This window comes from Eubalaena glacialis, chromosome 19, assembly GCF_028564815.1.
Source record: "Eubalaena glacialis isolate mEubGla1 chromosome 19, mEubGla1.1.hap2.+ XY, whole genome shotgun sequence".
NCBI lineage: Eukaryota > Metazoa > Chordata > Mammalia > Artiodactyla > Balaenidae > Eubalaena > Eubalaena glacialis.
Window position 1 is genome coordinate 24,696,324 of NC_083734.1, and position 26,418 is coordinate 24,722,741.

General features: G+C 55.1%; 1 protein-coding gene across 1 annotated transcript; it reads left to right on the plus strand.

Moving 5' to 3' along the window:
• The first annotated feature begins 1,617 nt into the window (after window positions 1–1,617).
• Window positions 1,618–26,418, plus strand: TBX4 (T-box transcription factor 4). Its single transcript, XM_061175553.1, has 8 exons — window positions 1,618–1,812; window positions 2,589–2,683; window positions 10,798–10,917; window positions 12,159–12,306; window positions 22,286–22,438; window positions 23,391–23,479; window positions 23,619–23,854; window positions 25,781–26,418. Exons 1-8 carry the CDS (start codon window positions 1,618–1,620, stop codon window positions 26,416–26,418), a joined length of 1,674 nt encoding a protein of 557 aa, XP_061031536.1.

The window sequence follows — 26,418 nt, forward strand, 5'->3', positions numbered from 1 at the left end:
TCGCGGCTGACCCCAGATATAGTCGGAACCAGCGCGTTGGGCCAGAGTGCGCAACTACCCCCGTTGCGCAGTGTCCCCTTGCCTGGGGTCTCCTGGGTTTCCAGGCTCGGCCCCGGAACCCGCATGTGGCCCAAGGCCGGTGCTGGCATTGGCCATGCCCGGTGAATCTTCCTCCTCAGTGCCTGAGGCTGGAGGACCGACCCGGCTGTCAGCCTTATCTTTATGGGCTTTTCCCAGCCCCAGCTGGCCCCGGCCCCTTTTTATCTCCTCGGTTGCACTTGGCTTGTTTACTTTGTGAGGCCCTGGGAGCCCATGTCTAGGCCTGGGATGGGAGGCCAGTGGATGAGGGGCCTGGGCCTTGGAATGCCCAGGGAGAGCCAGGAGAGGACAGAAAGAAGGTAAGGGAAGAAAGAGGGAACATTCAGCTGCAAGAGAGGCAGCCAGACATTTAGAAAGCCTCCCCAGAACTTGCCCAGATCCAGATGAAGGGAGAAGAGCTAGGAGGTGGAAAGGAGAAGCAGGGATAATGCAGGGTTGCACCCACGATGAGGCAGGACAGGCAGGTCCTTGCAGGCTGGACTCTCATCCTGATATCCCAGGACCAGCTTCCAGAAGGAAGCAGGCACACGAGCAGGCGGGTGAACAGTCCTAGTCGCTTGGGGAAGGGTAGCTGTGCCCTGGGGCAGGACTAGGCTGTGCCTGTGTACTGGACTCAACTGGCCTGGTCCTTAGCTGGGAAGGGTCTGAGTCCTTTGCCTCAAAGCAGAGCCCTTTGGAGCTAAAATCTAAAATGTGAGTGAGTGAGCCAGCCAGTGTGCATGTGAGGGCAAGGCTGGGGTGGCCCCTGGCTGAGTTCGGGGCCTGAATCAGAGTGGCCCTAGGAAAATGTGGCTACTTGGGTGACTTGTAGGCTATGAGAGGGTGCTGTGTCGGGGTGTGAGGACGTGGGTGCCTGCGTGGGTGCCACACAGGTATCTGAGGGAGTGGGAACGTGCAGGAAGGAAAACCTTTGGTTCAGGAAGCCTCTACCTGACTGCTGTCTGAGGGAGTGGGTTTGGGCAGATGAGTGAGCAGGGGCCTGAGAGGCCGCTCAGCCGAAGGCCCTCTCTGCCACTGTGGAGCCCCGGGAGCCCAGGCCCGGCCCTCCTGGGCTGACTCTCCTCTCCTCCCTACCCAGAAGGTGTCCTGGCTGCCCTGGGCCAAGAGTGAGCCTGGACCCCAGTTATTAGGAACAGACGAAAAAGACCCAGGCTTCAGGCTCCAGGGTCCACGGGAGCCCAGCAGGAGGAGGCACTGGGGGTGCAGCTGGGGCAATGCCGAGAGGGCGGTCCTTCCCCCAGACCTACTCATCACACAGCCCCACACCCAGGGCAGGCGGACCTGGAACCGCACACAAACCCTCCCAGGTCCAGACCCAGAGGGAGGAGGCGAGGGTCCTGCCCGCGCTATTCTCCCTCCTCCGGCTCAGGAGGGGGCGGGGTCCACGTGCGCCAGGGCGGCCTCCTGGCAGTGCCCGAAGCACCCCCCACCGCCACCCGCGGCTCGGCTCCAGGGCTGCCGGGTCTCAGGCGCGTGTGGACCTGGGCATGTGACTCGCGTGTGCTGTGCCCACAGGAGATGCTGCAAGATAAGGGCCTGTCGGAGAGCGAGGAGGCCTTCCGGGCCCCGGGCTCGGTGCTCGGCGAGGCCAGCGCCGCCAACGCCGCCAACGCCCCCGAGCCCGCGCTGGCCGCGCCGGGCCTCAGCGGAGCCGCGCTCGGCAGCCCCCCGGGCCCCGGCGCCGACGTCGCCACTGCTGCCGCCGCCGAGCAGGTAGGGCCGGGCCGGGCAGGCCGTCGGGTGGAGGTCCTGCGTCGGTTTGTCTGCAGGGCCGCCTGTGTCTGTCAACCGCCCCACTGCGGGCAGGACTGTCTGCCTGTTCGCGCTCCTCTGGGCAGGGCTCGCCTTCTGCCCTTCGTCCTTCCTCCGCCTCGAGCCCTTGAGGCTGCTCTGGGACAGGCCGGGGAGGGGAGCCCGCGGCGGAGTGAGCCCAGGAAAACAGTCCAGCTCCGACGACCCTGAGAGGGCGGGGACAAAAGCCTGGGACCAGGCGGGGTGAGTAGCCCTTGGCCGGGTGCTTGCGGGAGCCGCCGCCGAGCTCCGAGGCCGAGGGGACATCACCGTGACCCTGTGCACGCCCTCTGCCTGTGCGGGTCTGCAGGACGTGTCTGCGGGTGCGCGCCTCTGGCCGAGGGTGTGTGTGCCCATCCTGTGTTGGTGTGTCTGCCCGCAAGCCTGTGGCTATGTCGGGCCACGTGGAGTGTTTATGTTTGTGTAAGAGTGTGTCATCTACCCTGGCACGGTCGGTTAGTGTGTCCTCTGCGGGCCCGTCTGTAGGTGCAGCTCCGAAGAAGGGGGTTTCAGCCACTGATTAAATTTTTAAAAATTCACCAATGGTACAGAATAATTTTTTGAAACGACATCTCGAGGCGTGGGCGCCTGGGGCTGGCAGTGTCCTACATGGTCCCTTGGGTCTGTGTTCCCCTTTCTGATGGCTCCACATGGAGCCGTGGGCAGGGCGACACAAGTCCCCTCTCTCCCATCCCTAGACTATCGAGAACATCAAGGTGGGCCTGCATGAGAAGGAGCTCTGGAAGAAGTTTCACGAGGCGGGCACCGAGATGATCATCACCAAGGCGGGCAGGTCAGCGCTGGTTTTACTTCGGGGGGGGGGATGACGGATGGGGGCAGTGGGGAGCCCCACGGGCTCCCTTAGCAGTCCTCTCGGTCTTCAGCCCAGGGGGCGACGGGAGTCCCTTTCGCCATTCTGGCCTTAGCTCCAAGTCCGGCCACAGCATCGGAACTGGCCTCGGAAGCCCGCAGGGGGCTACACCACAAGGGAGAGGCACGGGATAGAGGGAGGGGAGGGGCAGTGATATGCAAATGAAACGCAAACAGGGTCGCGTTGCTGGAGGTCCCCGCTCTAGCACTTTTGGCCCCTGGGGGGCTGCTTTGTCCTCCTCCTTTTGGGGAGCTGCTGGGTTTCTCAGGATTGACTGGGGACCCGGAGATGCCCCTCAACAGATTGAGGAAAGGGGAATGGGACCATGTTTTCCTATTTCCATTACTTTTCCCGGGGCAGCTCGAACCCCAAGTCTCTCATCCCACGGGCGCCGCTCCGCCAGTTGCCAGCACCCTCCTCGGTCAAGGCGAAGGCACCGTTGGGCCCTGTGTGTGCGTTGTTCGGGGAGTAGCCCTCGGGTGGCTGCCAGAGAGGGATGATTTATAAAGTGGAACCATCTTTAAAATGTGCTGGTGTCTGTGGGAGAGAGCCCAGAGGAGAGGGAAAGAGGAGGAAGACGGGGCATGATGGAGAGATTCGCTGGGGCGGTGCGCCCCGGATGGGGTTGGAATCGCAAGGAGAGCGGTTACCAGGTGAAGGGAGATGGCTGCAGATGGAGAAGCTGGAATGTTCAGGTTCAGGTTCAGAAACGTCCTCCCCCCTACTCTGCCTCCTCCACAAACTCACACTGGATTTTGGTCCCCGGGGTACAGTTTAGGTGTGAAAATGTCCCTTTATCTGACAGTGGACCCATAGTTGGGTTTTCTGAGGAGTAAGATGGTGAAGCTTCAAGGGCCGGGGATGGGGAGTCAGACCTGGGCGGGGCGGGGGGGGGCTACCCATTCCGCTCACCTACTTCCATCTATGCAACCCTCAGGCCAGGTACTTTAGAGTCTATGCCCTTTCCTCATCTCCATCTGTAAAATAATAGGTTTTTCTTTATACAGTTTCATGTAAAGCCCTTAGCACAGCTCCTGGCACGTGTAAGCACACAATAAATGCTAGCGAATACTGTTCATCATAATTAGAGAAATGTCTGGCATTTACTCAGCGTTTTTCTTCTACTTTTTAGAAAGCTCTGCTGAACTGCTTAGGGAATGATGGGTCAGAGGAAACAAAAAGCTGGCAGTTTGCTGTATGCAGAGTAGGGGTGCTGGGTCCTTCCAGTCTGCTTACTGACAGGCCTTGCAAATTTTCCTTTGTTTTGTTGGGGGAGGGGGTCTGGGCACTCGGCTGCCCTCTTGCCTAAGTCAGGGAGGTGGCAGGGCCACCCAGGGCCTCTATGGGGGAAGGAACAAGGAAATGTCAGGACTTGAGTTTGCTGCATTTTGGGGGTGGGGAAGGAGGATGCACTGGGGAACCTGGTGGGGGAACAGTCATTGAGGACGGTGGGGACCAGGTGTCACAAGGCCTGCCTCTTCCTAGTTGTGTGCACTTGGGCCAGTCCCCAAACTTCCTGTGGCTCAGAGGTGTCAGGTAAAACAGGATGGTGACTCTAGACCTACCTGCCATCCTTCCTTTTTCAGTTACTGTGAGACTCAAACCAGGGACCTTATGAGCAGTGCTTGGTAAATTGTTGAGTGGATTATAGGTGTGAAGAGGGGATTTATTTCTTGTTACTGCTGGGATGTAGAGAAGAAAAGAAGAGAAGGATCCAGAACTTCCATTTTGAGGCAGCAGAAATAACCTTGTCTCTTGAAAATGAAGGGCCAGCATGTTCTTTGGGCATGCGTGGCCTCTGCCATTTTAAACAAGGCATTTGTGATTCTCCTCAGTGGGGTTTCCTGCACCTGCATGGGTCCTCCTCCCTCCATTCCCCAACACACATACGCGAGCGTGCACACTCACACATTTCCAGAGGTGACTGGCTTCAGGCAGATATTTGTGCCTGATCCTAGTGACAGAAGAGGCACATCACTAGAGGCTTAGAGGCAGACCTCAGGGAATGATGATAATAATTTTTAAATAACCATGATGATGTTGGCCAACAAGGAATTCATCGCAGTCTTTCCCTGGCAGAAAGTTATCCTTGCACCAGGTCTAGTCCTTAGGAAAGTCACTAGCCTTATCCCCTGCCTGCACGGTTCTCACAGACCCTTCTTCCTCCTGCATAGCTGCCCACTGACTTCAGAGGCCACTTTCACCCCTCTGACCCCGTGTCCCCTCCCCGCTGCCTCCTTCCCACCTCAGCCTTGGAATGCACTGTGCTTTGCTCGGGCTTGTGGCCCTTCAACGTCCTGTCCAGTGCCTCTCCCTCTCCTCTTCTTTGTGTCTCTACCATCACCTTCCTGGGACACTTCTATTTCTCAGCAGACGGCCTGGACATTTCTCCTGAACCTTGAATCATAGATTCCTAGACCGCTTGAGCTGGAGGAGAACCAAGAGAACATAAACCCAACCCCTGAGAAGGGAAGGCATTTGGCTCTTGCCCATAGAAGCAGAGTTAGGCAGCTGCCAGGTCTACACAAGCCAAGCAATGATGCCCTTCCCCCCAGAACAAACCCCTAACTTTGAGAAATTCCCTTGATTGCTTGTTTATGGGGGCCTGTTCAAGGTGGAGTTGTTGCTCTGCCCTAGAGACCCTGGCTGGTTAGGGGCATGATTGCTCTCTGGTTGGCCCGTGGAGGCATGGTGGGGGGGGGGTGGGGGGGCGGGGGCTGGAGGAAAGGAGCCCGAATGTTCTCAAGCCAGTATGAGTCCTTAGTCACAAGCCTCTGCCTTAAGCCCTTGAAGAGCTGAAGGCCAAAAGAAAAAAGGGTCCCCTTCATTGGATAGTGATTTTGAATTCTCAGACAACTTGAGCTGGTGAATAACATGCCAGCCACAGTTCAAGCCATCAATTTCTGAATGCTCGGGGTCCCCCGATGTCAGGTGTACAATGGGGACACAGCCTTCCCTAGCCAGTCTCTGTCTCTCTCAGGCCCCTGCACCCAGAGAGTTTATGCCCTTAACTGCAGAGAACAGAGCCTTCTCTGCTTCCTCACATCCCTGCCAAGCTTGATACATGTGAGAAACTGCATTTTCTCCCAAACACAGATAAAAGTGAGCTCTACAAAATTTAAATATAAACCTCCCCAATATGAAAATTTCCTAACCGTCTGACTGCTCTACTCCTAGGTCACGGTTTTGCCACCAGATAAATCTCCACTATCAGCCTTCATAGCCTGTTGAGTTCAATGTTGCTTGTGTTAGTGACAGTGAATTTGTGTTTGAAAAATGAACTACTGATGAGAACTCCTGTTGAACCTGTATTGTTTGTTATTCTGAGGCAAGGATTTGGCCCGGCTTAATCCGGGGCTTCAAAGCCAGTTGCCCTTGCTCTGTATACAGAGCGTCAGAGCCCAGTGGCGTGGGTGATAAGAGAAGTAAGGGTTGAAGACACTGGGAAAGTGGGTTGGGGAGAGAGTGCTTTGATCTCTTTCTAAAGTATTTTCTGAAAGCAAAAGTCTATCAGAAGGAAGTGTCTTCAAAAAAATCTGAGAGAAGCAACTGGCCTTCCCAAACAGCATCCATTCCACACACCCTCTCTCCTGCCCCCCACCTCAGGGAAAATATTTCTTAAAAATGCTTTGAGTGAAGTAGAAAACTCTGTGTGTGTGTAAAGTGGAAATAAATTACATAGCTCTGTCATTGCTCTCAGAAATCATTTGGCCACAAAAGCTTTGGTCTCAGTATAGACAGCACCCCTACCTCCCGCCCCCAAACTTAGCCTTAGTTGCTAGGCCCTGGCCTCTTTCCAACACACCCAGAATTCTTCTTTAAGACCCCGAGACACTAGGGATAGAAAATGGATGGGGTTTTCTGTGGACCCCTACCCTTTTCCTGCATCCCTTTCCTTTCAAACTCTGGCCTCCACGGGCCTCTGTATGTGTTTATGTACACATATTTATGATATATACATACACATAATTTTTTAATATCAATTTTATTGAAGTGGAACATTTCTGCAGAAAAGTGAACAAATCTTGATTGTACAGCTCTACAGACTTTCACAAAATGAACACACTGGTGTTAGCACCACCCAGATAAAGAAACAGCACGTTACTGGCCCCCAGAATCCCTCTTGTCTGCCCTCCCAGTCACCGCCTGTCCCCACCTCGAACCCCCTCTCCAGACTTCTCACCCCTTCGATTTGGTTTTGCACCTACATTTCAGGGAAGGCACATATAGCCGCTCCTGGGGTTCCGGATCCCCCTGAGGAAGCCGGGGGTGTGGTGGATTTGGGGTTGGGGGGCTCTGCTAATTGGAGAGAATCTGGTGGGTCCCCTCGGTTCGTTCTTTCCTGCCCCCCACCCCCATGGATTGGTGGGGAGCGAATAGGTCAGCACCTTGAATTTGGCCACCCGTTTGGCCCGGGACCGGGCGCCCCGCGGCTCTCTGAGGCCAGCTGAAACTTACTTGGCCCCTCTCTCAGTTCGTCTTTACAGGTTTGTTGCCAAAATCAAAATGCCCCAAACCCTTGCCCGGCGCCCTGCAAGCCTCCAACACCGAGAAACGTCCAAGGAAGCTTATCTTAGCAGTTCATTCTAAAACCATTTCCGAGTATGAAGTAGATAAGGCTCCACGCCCGCACCCTTTCAGAGCCTGTTTCATGATCAGAGGAGAGACCCCCGGCTTTCATCTCCTCCCGGGGCCGGCGGGGCAGGCGGCTTGTTTATTCCCTGGCGGAGCAGTTTCCGCGAGGGCCGGGAGCGCCCCAAATGCCTGCGGACCGGGAGTCCGAGGCGGGCGGGGAACCAGAGCGCCAGGGCCGCGGAGAGAAGGCGTGCAGGGCACGGGGAAGGGGTGCGGAGGGGCGCAGGGAGCGGGTGGGACAGAAGGCGCGCCGAGCAGGGGTCTGGGTGGCTGCTGGGTGTTGAGGACAGGGAGCCAGGGCTTCACGGCCACCAGCGCTGGCCGGTGGCAGGACTGAGTGGGATACGGGCTGCGCAGAGTCACTACTTCCCTGCTTGGCCCTCCCTCCTTCCCTCCCTCCCTCCCTGTCCCACTGAGGTGTTCATTTCCACACACCCCCCCCCACATAGATGATGGTTTTCAGGTACATTTTCTTTTGGTCCTAAATCACAGAAGCAATTTACAACTCACTCTATGGTTTCATCTGTTTCAATAGAGAGGACCTTTACAGGGCAGGGTGAGCCCAGAGGAAGTCACAGCTCCCAGTTCAGCTTGGCTTCTGTGGCCTGAGTCCTGCCCTCCTGGTGAACACTCCCATGCCAGGCCTCTCGGCTCCAACCTTCGACCCTCTGGAACCAAGGGCAGATGCCCTCAGCTTGGACAGGAGGCCCATGGGGCTGGAAGAGTGTGCGCTTCACCTGCACACTTAGCCCTTCCCGCACACCAGGCAGGACCTTCATCCTTCTGGAGCCCGCTAGGTGGGGAAAGGATAGTGCCTAGGCTCCCCACTGGGTGTGTTCTCCATGGCCCAGGAGCAGCCACCAAACTGGACGCTAACAGAGGCGGAGATGCCTGTTTCCATGAAGGCAGCGGTGCTCACCTGGCCAGCTCAGGCCAGCTCAGCCTGGAACAGAGGACTTTTGAACTCCCCATTCAAACCACAGATCTCATCGTCCCTCCTGATTTCTGAGGGCAGTTGCCCTAGGAAGAGGGAAAGGCAGGGCAGAGGCTAGGAGACACCTTCCTTCCCTGCCCCATCTTCCTTAAAACCTCCTGGAGGCTGTTATCCATCAGGAATCTGGTCCACGGTCAGCTTCCAGGAGAGGCCAAATCACAGGACACCAGCCCCATGCCTTGGGGCTCTCAAAAGCACTAGTCATGTCCGCCTGGCCTCCTGAGCTGCTGAGGTGAAGTACAGTAGGGCGTAGAAGGGCAAGGGCAGGACCCCGTACCCCACTCTCAGCCTAGGTTATGAAGACCGTCGAAGTGGCAGCGAGCCGTTTTCTCCTGGCCCCCTTTGTGGACGCTGGCTGGGGGGAGCGGGGGAAGCTGTGCCTGCCCTCTGCTGTCGCCACCTGGAGTGATTATAGGAGAAGCAGGCTGAGTGCAGGGCACTGGTACCAGGCCAACCCTAAGCCCAGCCAGGGCTGCCCCACTCTGTGGCTGTTTCTGTAGCAGTTACAAAATGGTAGCCTGCAGGGGACGGGATTCTTGGCCTTCCCCCAGGGAGGCGGGAGCTGAGCAAACTGCTGCCTCCCTCCCCTTCAGCCTGAGGCCCACCTGGAGAGAGGCTGGGCCAGGAAGAGGGTGGTGCAGGCTCCAGCTGTGCCCCCAGGCCGGCTGGGCAGGGGGCTGGTAAGCAGAAGGCAGCATTGGATTCCTGGGGAGGGGGTGGGGTGGACATTTGAAAATGCTTTCAATTGACATCTGAGACAAATTCTTCCACACGGTTTATGAGTCCCTAGACTTGCCGCTAGAACTGCCCTCCTCTCTCCAGGCACACACGCACGCACTGCACCGTGTACGCACGCACATGTGCCTGTGCACACACATGGTCACACAGCTCCCGCACCCCTGGCCCACCGCAGCACTCGTGGGCCTGCCCTCCAGCGGGAGAGGGTGCACACGCTGGGGCACCCTCCACCCCAGGGTCCTGGCCTGGGCTTGCCGTAGGGTCTGCCACCTTGTGGGGGCCTGGATCCCTCTGGAAGCCCTGCTCTGTCAAGGTAAGCTGGTTCCCTGTCGACAAAACGGGGGACTCCAATCATCTGTTTGAGGTGTTTAGGACAGCTTCTCCTGAGGGTTCCCATGCTGTCTCTCAGCTTCATGAGAGCCGGAGGGCCCCCTGATGGCTTTCCTAGAGTGGACTGCTTGGGCTTCTACCAGCTCAGGGGATTCGGCTCCCCGTGGCCTTAGTGTCTTCAGTTAGGTTTGGCTTCTGCCTCTCTCTTGGGGACATCTTTGGGGGAGATCAGCTAGGAGGGGGTGGGAGCATCTGAGGAGGACAGAGGAAGTTCCCCTCTGAGGAAGTCCGGTGTCAGGGACCTGGTGACCAGGGGAGGGTACCCCGCAGGTATGGGTACAAGCTGTTGTATGTTTGGTGTGCTGAGGGGTCTGAGGAAGCTCTTCTCTAGAATGTTCCCTGAGCCTCAGGGTCCTGGACAGTTTCATCATGGGCTGCAGGAACTGGAAAACTTTCTGCTTTTTTGCTGACTCTATTTTCATAGAGGTAGGTCATACCACGGGTCTGTGGAGGAAGGAGTGCAGTGGGGGTCAGTGGTAAGAGCTGTAAGTGGACTCATTTAATCCACACAGCAACCTATGAGATTGGTAGTCCCATTTTAGAGATAAGGAAACCAAGGCATAGAGAGATCCAAGCAAGCTGCCCAAGGCATCATGGTTTGTCAGTGGTGGGGCCAGGCTGTGGACCACGGCAGAGAGGTTCTAGAATCCATGCTCTACTCCTCAAGGCTCCTAGACTGACTTTCCGCGATACCCAGTTAGTGCGCACAGGCCCAGGCAAGGCATTCACAGGGATAAACACCTCTGCTAAACACACAGAAGGCATCCAGAGACCGAGCAGCACTCCTGCTCTCCTGCGAGTTGGTTTGAGGCCTGGGTGTTTCCATAGAGACATGACCCAGAGGAGGCATCTCATTGATCATGGAAGCAGCTGACAGGGACTTCCAGGTCTTCTGCTCTGGGCCCCTGTAATGCCCCCCCGCCACCCCAGAACTTTCGTTGTGTATGGATGACAGACAGGGGGGAAATTAAGGCAGCCTGGTTGGGGTTGAGATCCTCTCTCACATCCTGACCGGGGTCTCCGTGCTTTAGCTGCTCACAGCCACAGACTGACAACTGCAGGGGCTCAGAGGGAGCAGCTTGTGCAGCCCTTTCCTTGTAGAGGGGGAGGCTGACCAGAGAGGGAAACAACTTACCCAAGGTCACAAAGCTCTGACCAGTGCCGAGATCTCTTGCTAAAGAGGCAGTGCCTCTTGAGGCCTTCTGTCCCCTCGCCCACTCTGTGCCACCTCTCCTGGTGCTCTGTCCACGCCTCTGCGTCATCTCTCGGCTTCCCCCAGGAGGATGTTCCCCAGCTACAAGGTAAAAGTCACAGGCATGAACCCCAAGACCAAGTACATCCTGCTGATCGACATCATCCCTGCGGATGACCACCGCTACAAGTTCTGTGACAACAAATGGTAAGAACCCGGGACCCTCACGTCACCCGCCTTCCCACTCGCACACCCATCCCCACCTGATGTTTCGTCCAGGGACTTACCAGTTAGTCCCAGTGATTGGCCAGATCCGCAGCCTTGGGCACCGGGCCTGCTGAGGCTACAGGGTCATCAAATGTTCGCACACCTGCTGCTGGTGGGGCAGGGGCTGGGGCTGAAAATGAGCTGCAGTGTTTGGGCTTTTGGTGGATTTCAAGGGTCGGTGCTCTTCCCACAGCTGTGAACGAACAGGGTGGGTGCCTGTGCTTTGGGATGACAGATGAGCCCCAGCACTGGGCAGGTTTAGGCTCTGGCAGCGCTGTGCTCGGGGAGAGGGGCAGAAGATAGAAGCCACTTTCCTTGGGGGGCTTTGGTATTCCATAGTTAGGGCCCAGTTACCTGGGCTGTGGCGTCTCTCTTCTGTTCCTCCACTCACTTGCTCTTTGGCCGCAGAGCCTTCCCTTTTAAGCTGTGTCCCCCATCCAGAGAGAGTAGTCAGGTTGAAGGGCGAAACCAAGCTGGGACCGGGTAAAAAAACGCTGGGCTGCTTTTCCTGAGGCCATCCTGTTAGTACCCTGTCTGCCCCCAGAGCCCAGGACAGCACCCAGGGAGAGAGAGGGATGAATGAATCCGTAGTCCGGGACGTGGGCTCAGCGGTGGATGAGTAATAGGGCTGCAGAGCCTGGACCCAGGAGGCCAGATTCGGTGGTCAGGTCCTGCCAAGGGCTTGTCTCTGTTCTGTCTCTGGGCTGGAATAGCACTCAGAGCAGCTTCTGGCTCAGGGGACAGCTATCAGTTAGTTTCTTATGATTGTTTTGGGGGCAAGCAATTTGAAAATTGTCTACATCCTCTGAGAAGCTACCTCCAAACTTATAACATTTAAAAATTGTAAATATAACACATACATGGAAGTGCCTAAATCTCCCCACAACATACTTGTGATTAGCCACATTCCTTCAAGTAAATCATCACATGTCTCTGTAATTTCACTTTCTCTTTCTTATTGCAGTGAAATACAGGAGGTTCAGAAACGCTTTCCCTCCCCAGCACTCTTTCCTCTGTCCCTCCCTCTTACCCCCAAAGCCCTAAATTGACAGTCTGATAGGATCATCAGTGATTTGTTTCTCAGGTCTCTGGGGATTTGCTCTCAGAGGGCACAGGGAATCTGGGCTCCCCCAGGCTGCAGGGCAATCAACTGCTCTGGCTTCTCCGTGCTCTGTTGGCAGGATGGTGGCAGGGAAGGCTGAGCCGGCCATGCCCGGAAGGCTCTACGTTCACCCGGATTCTCCTGCCACTGGGGCCCACTGGATGCGGCAGCTGGTCTCCTTCCAGAAGCTGAAGCTGACAAACAACCACCTGGACCCCTTCGGCCATGTAAGCATGGGACTGCCTGGCCTTGAGGGCGAGTCCTGGGGCAGTGTTGGGGATGGGCCGGTCCAGGGATCTGGGATCTAGAGAATCCATTCTCGGGATCCAGCTCCAGGCTGGTTTGTGGAAGGAGCACAGGGTCTGAGTCCCACAGCAGAACATCCTTCCCCTAGCACTTACTGGCTGGGTAACTTTGGGCAAGTTTCTTAGCCTTTTTGAGTCTTAGTTTCCTTGTTTAGAACATGGAGATGACCATGTGAGAATTAAAGGAGAGATTACGCATGAGGCACTTTGTGCCTAAGAGGCTCCAAATAAATGGCAACTATGACAACAACGACGATGATGGACCAAATCTCAGCTTCAGTTTCCCGAAATCTGGCCTTGCTGGAGCCTAAGACAAGTGAACCTCCTTGAGAAAGAGTCACTGATGAGTTCTGAAGCCTGTCTCTGGCGTGTACCGTCTGCCTGGCCCGGCAGTCACCTGCCCTGGAAGGGAAGGCCTCGCTCTGGCTCCTGTGTCAGCGCCTTCCTGGCCTTGCCCGGGACCTGGCTGTCACAAGAGAGATTCTGGAGCCCCAGGGATCCTGCTGCTGATGCCCCATCCAGGCTGCTGAAGCTCATTCTTTCCCCCGTCTGTCCCTGGCAGGCCCACAAAAGCTTTTTATGTGGAAATTTTTAGCTCAAGTGTGTGGCAAACAGAAGCCTAGGGACCTGGTATCATCTGCCAGGGAGCAGGCCTCGCCCCTCTAGGCTACCCATGGTTACCCTGGAAACGCAGGGTGGGGTGTGGTGGAGCGGGCGCAGTCGAGGCTCCTCGATGCCGTTGCCCCGGCTGCACCCATAACACTCATACCGTCCATGTGGATGGTGGTGGTGGGGGAAGCAGGGGTGGGCGCTGTGCAGGCATGTGCCTCTTTTATGCCTCAGTTCTATTTCTGGGGAGCTGTGTGCAAATCAGAATTCTGTGAATCATAGTTCCTTATGGAAAATGCCAGTGATGCTTCATTTCTGATTGATTGGTGTGTAACTGGCAAGCAGCTCTCAGTTCTCATTTTCTCAGAGTCTGTTCAGTTCTCTTCTGGGTCACTGGTGATCTATAAACAGCAATTAGGAGAATGCTTCATTAACATAATAAACTCCTGACTTATCTGTTTTGCGAGCAGCATGGGCTTTCCCGTGCAGGGCAGGCAGATGCCGTTGGGTGTGTGACAGAGACATGCAGGTGTGCGTGGTGACGTGTAGTCATGTATCCCCAACCTCTCCCGGGGGGCAGAGACAAGCCACCATCCAACGGGAAGGGTCAGCCAAGCCCCCACCTCTCAGAGCACAGGGTCTTTTAACCGAGGGCCAGAGGGGCCTCCCATTCTGGCCAAGACTTTGCTCCCAGTCAGCTCCTACCTGGCCTCCTCTGGTTGGCCAGGCTGTGGGATCAACCTCAAAAGGTTAGCGAGGACCTCGGTGGTGTGAGGTGGGAAGCCACATCTCTGCCCACAATTGCACACACACGCAGACCCCAGGGGACAGACCACTGGGGTGGACACAGAGCTTGGCGGAAGCTGGATCTTTGGGCGAGTGACCAGAAGTACCCAGGGAATCGAAGCTCTGGAGAATTTTGGATGCACAGCTTGCTATCATGGTTCCCAGCTGCAGGGATGCCTCTGAGGACTCTTCCACCTCCCTGGGCCCCTGCAGAATGTGGCAGGGGAGAGAGTCAGGTGGTTGAAAAGCTGGGATTTTTAGGAATCAGGAGACCTGGCCTTCATAGCCCAGCAGTAGGTTTCCCAGCCTGGCTTGCCTCTGTGGTGGCTCTACTGGAGTCCATAAGAGGTTTGAAATAACGCTGCATATAGTGTTGAGTCTGGGCCAGTGGGGCTGCTTGTTGGGCTCGTGACGTTGGGGGTGCCCCTGGCTACACTCGCTGTGCCTGCCTGGGGCTCGCCTCTCCTCGGCGGGAGGGATATTCCCCATACTAACTCAGCTTCCTCCCTGGAGGTTCGGGTGCAGAGCATCTTCCTTCTCCCCATCCCCGAATTTACCCAGCATGTGCAGTCTATTGGTTACAACACCCCTTGTGGGGTGGCAGGGCTCAGGGAGATGAGGTGCTTGTCTCAGGAGCTGGGAGTAAAGGAGCAGAGCGTGGGCCCCTGCCTTCTGATGCCTAGTCCCGCACTCCTTTGGCTTCTCCACCTGTCTTTCCGTAGCCAGGGCTTGAGCTGTCAGATCTTCAGCAATTTGGAGCATCACTGGAGAGGGAGCAGCCTTTGACCGTGCAGGCCAGGGCTGTGGAGGATGAGCTAACTTACTCCACATATCAAGGCAAAGTGGCCCATTTGAACCTTGGCTTTCTGCTCCTTGGTCTGCGCCACCTGGAGTGGTGAGCTCTCCCAGTCGCCCTTCTTGGCTTCTTGGTGCAGGAGCCTGGGAAAGAGCCATCTTGTACTGTGAACTTGCCCCAGACAAGTCCCTCTGCACAGCTCACCTCCACACTTGCAATTTTCCCTAAAAGCTTCCAGACCTCAAGGAACTTTCTCCAGCCAAATGGACTGTGGACTTTCCCCTTGGGTCTCAGAGTATCTCAGAGACTTTAGCAGCTGTCTCCCATTTGCAGACTTCCCCCAAGAGAAGGGTCCAGAGTCCAGGAACCCCTCAGGCCACAGGGCCACATGTTCTGAAAAGACAGGATTGGCTTCTGACTAGAAAACTCCTGTGGGTTTTTGCTGTGAGTCCAGGAAAGCCCTCTGTTCTTGAGGGGTAGGTTCAGGGTGTGACCCCTGGGTTCTGGGTGTAAGCCTAGGGGCAGAGGACTGGCGGGCAGCAGGGGCAGAAAGGATCAGGGGGCTGGGGCCGGGCTGGGCTGCTCCAGTTCAGCTCCACTGCTGTGGCTCCGCTGGCTACAGAGGGTGCCTGCCATCCTCCCCTCCTACTCGCCAACCCCTCCCGCCCCTAGCATGGTCCTGTGCCAGGTGACCATGTGATGGGAAGAGAAGCTGCTTCGGGGAATTGAAGAGGGCCTCACTAGGGTGGGGCCTGCGTCCTGCAGTGGGACGTGGAGGTGGCTGGCGCGTGGGTCTTACTTTTCTCCTCATCTGGAGGCAGGGAGGGGATGGCTGCAGTGAGGGGTGTGTGTGTGTGTGTGTGTGTGTGTGTGTGTGTGTGTGTGTATGAAGGGGAATGGCCGTCTTCACCACCTCTTGTGTCTCAGGACTCCCAGATTGCCGAGGTAAAAGGTTAGCTTTTGATTTCGGGCATAGTAGGTCTCACTGTTCCAGAGGCAAAATTAGCCCCGGACTGGGGGTGTGGGCTCCCAGGCCACAAAGTGGCACATGTACCATCCCCTCAGTGTGCTTCCTTCTCCAGCCACAGGCCTCTTAGCCTAGGTCGTTACTGCTGAGCCTTGGAATCCAAGTTCAAATGCCACATCTTCAGGGAGACAGTTCAGGGTCCCCATTATATGCTCTCAGAGCACCATGCACCTTTCTGTCCAAGTACTTACCACAGTTATAATTTTATACTTATTTGTCAAATTTGTTTTTGAATAGGAAATACATTCACATGGTTTAAAAATCAATCAATGAATAAATAAAACACATCTGCAATGAGACATTTCCCTCCCCTGGTTCCCCATCCACCTAGTTTTTTCAAGCTCTGGCCACAGGTAACCATTGTTACTAATTTCTTCTCAGTGTTTCTTTTTGCATATGCAGGCAGAATACAGAGTCTCAAATCCCTTCTTTTCCACACAAAAGGTAACATACTATAAACACTTTGCACCTTGCTTTGTAAACTTAGTGTATCATGGAGATTATTCCATTCATGTAGAGCTGCCTCATTCCTTTTTTTACAGCTGTACAGAATTTCATCATGTGATTGTTCCATTAATTATGTAGCCAGTCCTTATTGAAGGAATTAGATGTTTTCCTGTATTTGCTCTTTTGATTAAGCTTGTACATATGTCGTTTTATACCTATGGCAAGTATTCTTTCTGAGAAATTGCCTGTTCAAGGGGTGCTTCGATTTGCAATTTGTAATTCTGCCCTCCACTGGAGTCCCAGTGATGTGTATTCCCACCATCGCTGTAGGCTCACGAACATGGTGGGAGAGAAAGGTTTGGATCTTTGCCAGTTTGATGGGTGAAATATAGATGTCAGTTTTAGTTTCAATTTATATTTCCTTTATTATGAGTGAGATTAAGCATCTTTTTTATATGTATCTCCTCTTCGGTCCTTATCCTTTGCTCATTTTTCTCTTAGATTTTTTTTTCAATCACCTATCCATTCTAGGAGCTTTTATAAATTAGGAAGATTTCGCTCCTAATCTGGGATGTTGAATTGCTTATATGTTTTTCCTGTTTGTCACTTGTCTTTTGGTTTGGCCTGTAGTGGTATTCCTACACAGAAGTTTTTGATTGAATGTGTTGGTCTTTTCTCTGTGGGTTCTGGATTTTGAGTAATTGAAAGTCCCTCTCCACTCTTTACTTATAAGGGAGTTTTCTTGTGTTTTCTTCTAGTATTTTATGGAATTATTATTACACTTAAACCATTGATCCTTTTGGAATTTATTCTGGCATTCTATATGAGGTGTGAATCCAACTTTTTTTTTTTTCTAGAGAGCTATCCAGTGGTTCCCAACACCAGTAACTGACTAGTCCCCTTCCCTCTCTGGTTTAGGATGCCTTATTTCTGTACACTAAATCCCCTTCTGAATCTGTGTCTGTTCGTGTGCCAGTGCCTTAACTGTTGAGACTTCATAATAGGTTTTAGTGTCTGGCAGGCTTGGTCCCCCTGCATTGCTCTTTTTTTTCAGAGTTTTCTTGGCTGGTCTTGTCTATTTTTTTATACGAGCTTTAGAATCAGCTTGTAGTGTTGAGAAAGAAACTTGCTTGTATTTTTATTAGAATCACTTTAAATTATAAATTTACTTAGGGAGGATTGATAGGGATGCCTTTCTCTTTGTTGAAGTCTGATTTTTGTCCTTCAAAGGTGTATTCAGGTTTTCTTCCCGAGGTCCTACACATTTGCTGCAAGCTATGTCATCTTGTTTGTTACTGTTATCAATGCAGTCTTTGGTCCACTACTTTTTCTCACCACTGATTTTTGCTTGATTTTTGGATTACCGTGTGACTTCCCCACTGGATGGTAAACCGTGAGGTTTTTCATCACCATTGTGTCCTGGTGCCTGGCAGTGTGAGTGGTGGTGAGCAGTGAGTGAGTGAACCTGCTGACAGGGGGATTATTTAGACAGAGAAGGCACTTCCTCCGCTGGGGGCTGATGTCCCCCCAAAGCATGTGCCAGCCAGCGGGGACCCAGAACTATTGGTCTCCCTCTTTTCCTCCCACGTTTGCTGAGCCCTGACAATGCGCCACGCCTTGCCTGGTGCTCTGGGACACAGACTACCCATCAGGCTCCAGACTGGGCCTCACCCTCCCCAGCCACAGGAGTGCAGGTGCAGGTACGAGCTAAGGCTCGGAGAGCAGTGCTGATGCTGGCTCTGCTTCCTGTCGCTGTCTGACGTTGGGCAGATGCCTTCCCCCCCTTGAGCCTCAGTTCCTTGCCTGTTAAAATGGGGCTAATAATAATACCTACTTTACAGGGATGTTGTAAAGATCAATTGTGCGATGTGTGTAGAATACTCAGCACAGGGCCTGGCACAGAGGCTGTGTTCAGTCAACACTGGCTGTCATTGCTGTGACTGGGAGAGAAGGTGGGAAGGCTGCTGCCCTGGGCGTGAGGCCTCAGGCCTGCCTGGCCCAGGCCTCTTGAGTCGGCTGACGGGTTTTCCGACTCAGTTCTAGTTTGGATATTCCTTGGGCCAATCTTTGGGTCTCTCCGGTCTTCGTTTTGTTGTGTTTTTTTCTTTTTTCTCTAAGTTGCAGATCCTGTCTCTTTCCTAAACCTCTTTGCAGGGCTGGAGAGGGTAAGAAGGATGATGGAGAAGGTCGTCTTAGGAAGTAAAAATGTGATGCAGGAGAAAATTTGGTTTTAATATATGACAAGCGGACATTAGCCCCACTTGTTGTGTGGCTAGCATCCAGATATGCTGTGCTCTACGATGGGCGACAGGGCCTGGTGAATCCTCATCCCCTGCAGTGTTTGGTTGAAACCTTATCCTTAATTACTGAGCTTGTTGTTGAGAGCAGTGTGTGCTGTCTCAAGGGCCATCTGGAATCTTCCCCGGATTCAATCTCCAGCCAGCTGTGTGTCCTTGGGCAAGTCACATTCCCGCTACTAGCCTCCTGTTCCTCGTCTGTACAATTAGGAGGTGAACTAGAATGATCTCTAAGGTCTGTCCCTCCATGCCCTGATGTGCTGTGATTCCAACACAGATAAATCTGGGCCTCGTTAGCCAAGCACGCTATGGCGATCTCTTGAGGAGATGGATGTTTGGCGCTATCACAATTGCGAAAATAGAACAGGCCTCTGACTTGTAGCCAGAACATAATGAATCCCATTTCTGTAGAACAGTGATGACGACGGGACCAGCCGTGTAGTGGGGTTTGTTGACGTGGCTGGCCCATTTGACCCAACATCCTCTGCAAGAAATACAGATATGAGATTCTGGCTAAACAGTTTAATGCGGCGCCTGAGGAACTTCCGAGTAAAGCCAGGTGCGAGTCACTGAGGTGGCTTCCCATTCTCCCAGGCCGTCGGGACCCATGCTGTGCTTTGTGTCTGCATTGGTTCAATGGGTGGAACTTTCTTCCACACACCTGTCCAAGTTCCAGACTGTCAGAGGCGGGAGGGGTGTTTGGGACCACTTAGTCGAAGGCCTCACTTTACAGATGGGGACCCTGATGACTGGAGGGGAAGAGCTTGCTCAGGACTTGCAGCTGGTGGGCAGAGATCCATAGGAGCTTCTGGGCCTCTCTTGGCTTCTCTGTGGCTGGGATTGGACTCCCAGTGGCCCCTACCTGCCCTTGCAAGTCTGGCAGTTGCTCTCTTCCCAGATTTCCCTGCCAGCCTGTCTGGTTCCCTCTCCTAGAAGGTGTGTTTGGCAATCTCTCCACCCTTGTCATCCAGGACCTTGTCTGATAGGCTAAGGATTCGGCCTTTATCGCAGGGGGCAAGAGGGAGCCATCAAAGGTGGCATCATGAATTTAAGATATTTACTGAGCCCTAAATACTGGCAGGATTTCGGGGGCCAGCAGACAAGGGAGGCAAGAGGAAGAAATACAAAGGGCCCTGCTCTCAAGCAATGTAGTCTTCCTGGATGAGCCAGAAAGTTCTAAGCAAGGGAGTGACCTGATCTGACGTGTAGCAGGTGAAATGGAGAGGAAGTAGACTGAGGCAGGGAGGGGGCTGCCGCAGAGCCCAGTGAGAGGCGGCGGGGCCTGAGCCAGGGCTGTGCAGGGGGAATGGAGGAGCCTTTGTTTTATAGGTGGAGTCACAGGCCTTGGTCACTGATTGGACCTGGAGGCGGGTGACAGTGAGGGGGAGGGGATTGATGATGCCCAGGGCTCTGGCTGGACTGTCACAGCCTGTGACTGCCCAGGTGGCAGAGGAGCAGGGTGGGTACTGCTGTTTGTCCCAAGGTGTCCTTAAGGGACGGCACAGCCTCACTGCGTGGTGACTGCAACATCTGCTTTGGGTTCTGTCCGCCCGTTGTCTGTGTTCTCCCCTTGGGCGCCCCCCACCCCCTGCCAGGAGAGCTGGACTGATGCAGGGTTAGCCCTGCATGTCAGGGGGCTGGAGCGTGTGAGTGATCATGGAAGGATTGTCTGTGCACATGTTTGATCACTGTTTTTGACCAGAAAAGTGCCTTAGAGGTTATCCTGTCTCTAGTGAGCAAAGAAAGACAAGGGAGGAGGGGACAGAGAGTTTGTGGTCATGGCCCAGGTCTTTCTCCTCCCATATCCTGGTCTCGCACTTACTTGTTCCTGTTTTGAAGTAAAGGAGCCTGGAGGTACAAAAGGAATAAAAGATATGGCCCTTTCTCTTGAGGAGTTATAATTTAATTGAAGGGACAAGAAGAAATGGGAAGCCGCTAGGAAGCAGCACAATAGCCAAGTAGACAATGCATGGAAAGGAAGTTTCAGAATTGGGAGTTCAGAGCAGGCCTTAGTAGTGTGGGAAGGCTTCCTGGAAGAGTTGGGCCTTGAGATGATAGGCCTAGAAGGTGAGGGAGAATGGGAAAGGAAGATCAAGGCAGCAGAGGGAACTGCCTGTGCAAAGGTGCAGAGGCAGGAATCTGGCATCTAGGCTACCTCCCGGGTAGTCAGGTGCTGGGTCTTCTGGGCACTGGGGTCCTTTGTGGGCTCCTGCAGCGTGGGTACAGTGCAGGGTGACAGAGTAACCTAAAGGGTCTGGGAGGTGTTTCCCAACCCCCAGCCCCTCTCCCGAGGGGCCCCTTCCCAGGCTCCTGGAACATGAAGTCTGTTGAGGCCTCCCCGGGCAGGACTTGTGCCCTTCAGTCTCACGCTGAGGTTTGCTTGGCAGGCTCCCAGCTGGGCAGTGGGTCCCCAGCTGCAGGATGTGATTTGGGATTTGGGGAGCTCTGTACTTGCCCCAAGAGGGTCCAGAGGTTTGTCACTGAGGGCTGAGTGAGGAGTGGCCCGTGCAGAAGAGCTAGTTTCTGCTGGACGGAGCTGCCCAGCCAAACCGAGGAGCCCGGGGAAAGTCAGAGCCTACAGCCCGGCTCCTGGGCTGCCCACGCCCTTGGCTGAGCCTCTCCCTGGGCTGCCTCTGTCCCCAGGGTGTGAGGAGAGCAGAACCTCGCCAGGCCAGACGAAGGCTTCAGCCCAGGCTTGCCACAGAAGAGCCTGGCTCGGGCCCCTTGCTTGGCACTCTGGCCACTCAGGGGTTAAATCTTTCACTAAGCCTCAGCCCCAGGCCTGGTCCTTGGGAACCTGGAAGGGTGGGAGGCAGCAGAGCCAGCCCAAGGGAGGGGCACTCCCTGCGGAGAGAAAGGAGCTCAGAGGGGACCAGCCTCACCCAGCCAGGACAGGAGCCAAAGGGTTAACAAAAGCAGTGGTGCTGATAAAATGCCCCAAATGCCTGGTCCTACCTCCAGTGGGAAGGGCGTCTGGTAAATGTCAACGATAAAAAATACATTTTAATGGCACATGATGCTGCGCTACCGTGGGGCACAGCCAAATGGAGTGGGTTTGGGGCCGCAACTACCGTGTGTTTCTCCCAGGGCTCTGGGCCAAGTCTCCTGGGCTCTTCGCCTTTTGCCCCAGGCATTCTCAAGGGCTGGGGGTGCCTCCTACCTTGGTACCTTGAACTCTAGTCCCTGATGGCACTCCCCTCCTGGCTGTGAGCTGCCTGGGACAGGTCTGAAGGCAGAGTGCCTCTGGGTGTCCCCAGTGTCCCCTCAGCAGGCCTCTGTGAATGAAGGAAGGAGTGCCCCGAGGGAACAGGTCGGAGTGCACCATTTTCCTCAGCATCCGCCCTCCCCCATCTTGCAAACCCTGGGCTGTGAAGCTGCTTTTGTTGCTGACAAATGTGAGAGGAGGGGCTGAGCGCCCACCGCTGACAACTCTCCCTTTTGTTGCTGACAAATGTGAGAGGAGGGGCTGAGCGCCCACCGCTGACAACTCTCCGAAAGGCAGGTCCCAAATAAGTGGGGAGGGGTGAGCAGGGGAAGAAGAGCAGGATAGAACAGGGGGAAGCCCGGGGAAGAGTCAGCCTGCCGGGCTGCAAGCTGAGGCTCAGAGAAGTCGAGGGACTTGCCTGAGATCACACAGTGAGTCAGTGGCACCTGGACTTTTCGCCTACAACTCAGAATTCCACCAACTACACTGTGCTGAGTTCATTGGGGCTTTTAAATGGTTATGTCCCCATTTCCACACTGAAGGGTCTGTAACATCCGGGAGGGCCTGGTTCTTCAACCTTCAAGGGAGGTTTGGACCTTTCTGGGCTCAGCCCCTGTGGTCAGACCCTGGAGCCCGGGTTTTTAGGACAAGGAAAGCCAGCCCCAGGCCAGCTGAATGAGGCTGAAGACAAGAGGGTGGGGACCCAGAGCTCAGAGGAGACCCTTGTCTTCCAGATCATCCTCAACTCCATGCACAAGTACCAGCCGCGGCTACACATCGTGAAGGCTGACGAGAACAATGCTTTTGGCTCCAAAAACACAGCCTTCTGCACCCACGTGTTCCCAGAAACTTCCTTCATCTCTGTGACCTCCTACCAGAATCACAAGGTATAGCCCCACCACCCCGCATGTCTGTGCCATCACAGAGGTAGGAAGTGAAGCCCCGATGCAGCAGGGCTGAGGCAGGCAGGGCAGGCGCCTCAGGAACCTGCTAAGCACTGCAGAGCAGTGAGAAATGGTGATGTGCAGGAAAGGAGACCAGATTCCTGAACCCCCAGCACAGAGTAACTGTGGTCTCTGTGCTGGGGATGGACAGAGTTGGCAACTGTAAAGACCGGGAGCGTGGAGCTTGCCCTGTGGCTCAGTGCTGGGCCCTTTCGTTCTACAGTCTTCTTCTCCCGGGTGGGATTCTGCACCTGCAGAGAGAAGGGGATGGAACAGGGAGAGGAGCCCTGGGGCACTGCCAGCTGTGTGGGAGCAGGTGACTGAGCCATCTGGAGGCCCTTCCCAGGCAGCGGTCACAGGGCCCTGGCATGTCCTGGCCCACCTCCCACCCCAGCCTGACCATCCCAAACTGCCTCCCGATCCCCGCCCGGGCCACTCTCCCCTGCCTCCCTGCCTTTGCCCACGCCATCCTTCTCAGAAGGCTTTCACATCTGCATAGGGGGACTGGCCAGATTGGGGGAAGGATCTTAGGCAGAAGAGTGACAGAGTCAGGTTTGCATTTAGGAGAGTCACGCAGAACCTGATGTGGCAGTTGCACTGGAGGCGGGTGACGTGGACAGCAAGCTGCCACAGGCCCCCGGGAGAGGATGCCGAGGGGCTGAATCGAGGTAGCACAGCGGGCGGGAGAGCGGGAGACAGAACCAGAGGCTCTGCCGCAAGTGGAAGGGATAGGAGCCCGCGACGTGAAGGGCAAGGCCGAGGAGGCCTCAGCAAGACGCAACTTCCCCAGACACTGCGGGGGTTCTGAATGTGCCTGGGGTTGGGGAGGAGGGCCAGAGGCCAGCCCAGTCCTCTCCCCCCGCCCGTGACTCTACCGTGTATCCTGTCCTGACAGATCACACAGCTGAAAATTGAGAACAACCCTTTTGCCAAGGGGTTCCGGGGCAGTGACGACAGTGACCTGCGTGTGGCCCGGCTGCAGAGGTGGGGCTGCTCCGGCCTGGGGGTGGGGCGGGTGGGGCGGGTGGGGCGGGTGGACCGGGTTCAAGCACAGGGACTCGTAGCCCTCAAGGTATCTCCACTGCTTCCCGCCTCCCGCTGACTGTCCTCCCCTCGCCCCCAGCAAAGAATATCCCGTGATCTCCAAAAGCATCATGAGGCAGAGGCTCGTCTCCACCCAGCTGTCATCCAAGCCTGACGTCAGCCCCCTGCATGGGGCTCACCAGGCGCTCCAACACTACCAGTACGAGAACGGGGCTCACATGCAGTTCGCTGCGGCTGAGCCCCAGGACCTTCCCCTCAACACCTTCCCAGCCCAGAGGGACTCCAGCCTCTTCTATCACTGCCTGAAAAGACGAGGTACCTCTCTCCTGGTCTAGAAGCCCTGGAGGGTCGGGGGGGGGGGTGACACTCTCCCCACAAACACTCCCCACTGCACATGTGAGCACGCATGGGTGCACACACACACACACACACACACACACACACGCCTGGTTACTGTGTGGCCTGGGAGAGGGAGCCTGAAGCGTTGGGGACCGTGGCCAGGCTCAGTGCAGGGACGTGCTTCTTGCTTTTCACGCAGCCCTCAGAACCCTCACAGGCAGCTTGCGGCCTTGGTGTCCCCAGACACCGGTACCCCTCCCGAGCCCCAGGTGCTGCTTTGAGCGGGGTGGGCAGAGGACACAAGTCAGCCAGGCTCTGTCTCTAGGTGTGGGAGGAGGTGGAAGCATCACAATCCCGAGGTTTCCATCTAGGGAGGCGACCTCCATCCTAACACAGGGAGTCCCTAGCACAGGCTCCCCACCTCATCACACCAGATCTGCAGAGGCTTCTTGAAAGTGGCAGGGAGCTGTTGTGGATGCAGATTGGGGACCAGGAAGACAGGCAACACGCTTGTCCGTGCTGGCTTCTTTGTGAGGAAGAGGAGCCCTGAGCCGAGAACCAGATGTGCTCTGGTACCAGGTCTCGATTTTTCCCTCTATAAAATATGAATGATTAGTGTTATTACACCAGAAGTCCTCACAGGGCCACTGAATTGTCTTGGGAATGAGTTTGGGGACTTTTGCTTGCAATCCAGAATGTTCTCTCAGCTCAGCTCCTAGGGACCAGCCAGGCAGGCCCCTGAGTACCCACCACACCAGGTCCAGTAGAACTAGTGACCTAGAGCAGGGGCTGGCAAACTGTGGCCTTTGGACCAAATCTGGCCTGCTGTCTGTTTTTGTTCAGCCTGTGAGTCATACAAAATGGTTTTTACATTTTAAATAGTTGAAAAACGTCAAGACTGTTTCATGATATATGAACATTATATGAAATTCAAAGTTTGGTATCCATAAATAAAGTCTTATTGGAACACAGCCAAACACATTTATTTACCTATTGTCTGTGGCCGCTTTCCTGTTGAGAATCCCTAGAGAAAACAGAAGGAGGGAGACCAAGACAAGCGACCAGACAAGTGTTCTTAATTCATTGAGTGGGCTGTCGCCCAAGTCCTCAGGCCTGGGTCATCCCTGCATCCCAGGGGAGCCCGTGCTCGTCCAGAGAGTCAAGCCCTCATGCTTGAGGATGTTGAAAGACACACATCCATGGTTTGGAGCAGTTAATGTCATCTTTCCTGAGACAGAGTATTAGCTTAGCCTTAAAAGTGCAAGTCACCTTTTACTTATTAACAGCTCCATTTCTTAATTGTGTAAACCCTGTTATGTTGGAATCTGTGTAATTACAATCTGATGGGACTTCTTTGAACATATGTAGGGTTTACTTCCTCCTCTAAAAGCAATAGGAGCGTGACTGTGAGTAGCTTTGTCTTGCTAAGGCCTTCCTGGGAGTGGAGGATTGAGGCCGAAGCATCGCGGCTTTAATTTTCTGGCTAATTCAGGCAGATGTAGCCTCTGGGCCCGGTTTGGGCTGGCAGTTGCTTGCACTTTCCTTGGCCAGGGTGGGCCTAGCCTAAGAGTGCCAGTGCACATTAAGACCTTTTACCATCCCCCAGAGTCAGGGTGGCAAAGGATCAAAGCTATATGCTGCCTGGCTAAACACATCACTCAGTGTCCAGTGATGCAGTGTGCCCCATGGCCTTTGAGCGTGGTCCATGATCCGACCGCTTCTTGGCTGCTGCCACCTTTGAAAAGCTGTAGCTGATTAAAGTGGTTCTGGGAGTGCCGTGGTAGTGTGGGGCAGTGGGGGCCCTGAATGACAAGGATGGGCTGTCCTAGCATCCAGCGGGGGTATTCGGGGCCCTGGGCTGGCGGAAGTGGCTCTTCCTGAGGTTTCTTTGTCTTCTGGCAGACAGTGCCCGCCACCTGGACTTACCCTGCAAAAGATCTTATCTGGAAGCTCCCACTGCAGTGGGGGAGGATCATTATTTCCGGTCTCCCCCTCCCTACGACCAACAGATGCTAAGCCCCTCCTACTGCAGTGAGGTGACCCCACGAGAAGCCTGCATGTACTCAGGTTCAGGGACCGAGATCGCCGGGGTGTCCGGGGTGGACGACTTGCCCCCTCCCCCACTGAGCTGTAACATGTGGACGTCAGTGTCGCCGTACACGAGCTACAGTGTTCAGACCGTGGAGACTGTGCCTTACCAGTCCTTCCCCACGCACTTCACCGCCACCACTATGATGCCCCGGCTGCCCCCCATCTCGGCTCCGAGCTCCCAGCCACCCGGAAGCGCCCACTTCAGCGTCTACAATCAGCTCTCACAGTCTCAGGTCCGAGAGCGAGAGCGGGGGCCCAGCGCCTCCTTCCCGAGGGAGCGTGGCCTCCCCGGCACGGGCACCGGCACCGCGTGCGAGCGGAAGCCGCCCTCGCCGCACCTGAATGCTGCCAACGAGTTTCTCTACTCGCAGAGCTTCTCCTTGTCCCGGGAAGCCTCCTTACAGTATCATTCAGGAATGGGGACTGTCGAGAACTGGACTGACGGATGA

What these genes read in the sequence shown, in the direction of transcription:
- TBX4 (XM_061175553.1), top strand. Translation starts at nt 1,618, where the DNA reads ATGCTGCAAGATAAGGGCCTGTCGGAGAGCGAGGAGGCCTTCCGGGCC. An exon ending in ATCATCACCAAGGCGGGCAG is followed by an intron (nt 2,684 to 10,797) that starts GTCAGCGCTGGT and finishes GGCTTCCCCCAG; the next exon opens with GAGGATGTTCCCCAGCTACA. An exon ending in CCTCCTACCAGAATCACAAG is followed by an intron (nt 22,439 to 23,390) that starts GTATAGCCCCAC and finishes CTGTCCTGACAG; the next exon opens with ATCACACAGCTGAAAATTGA.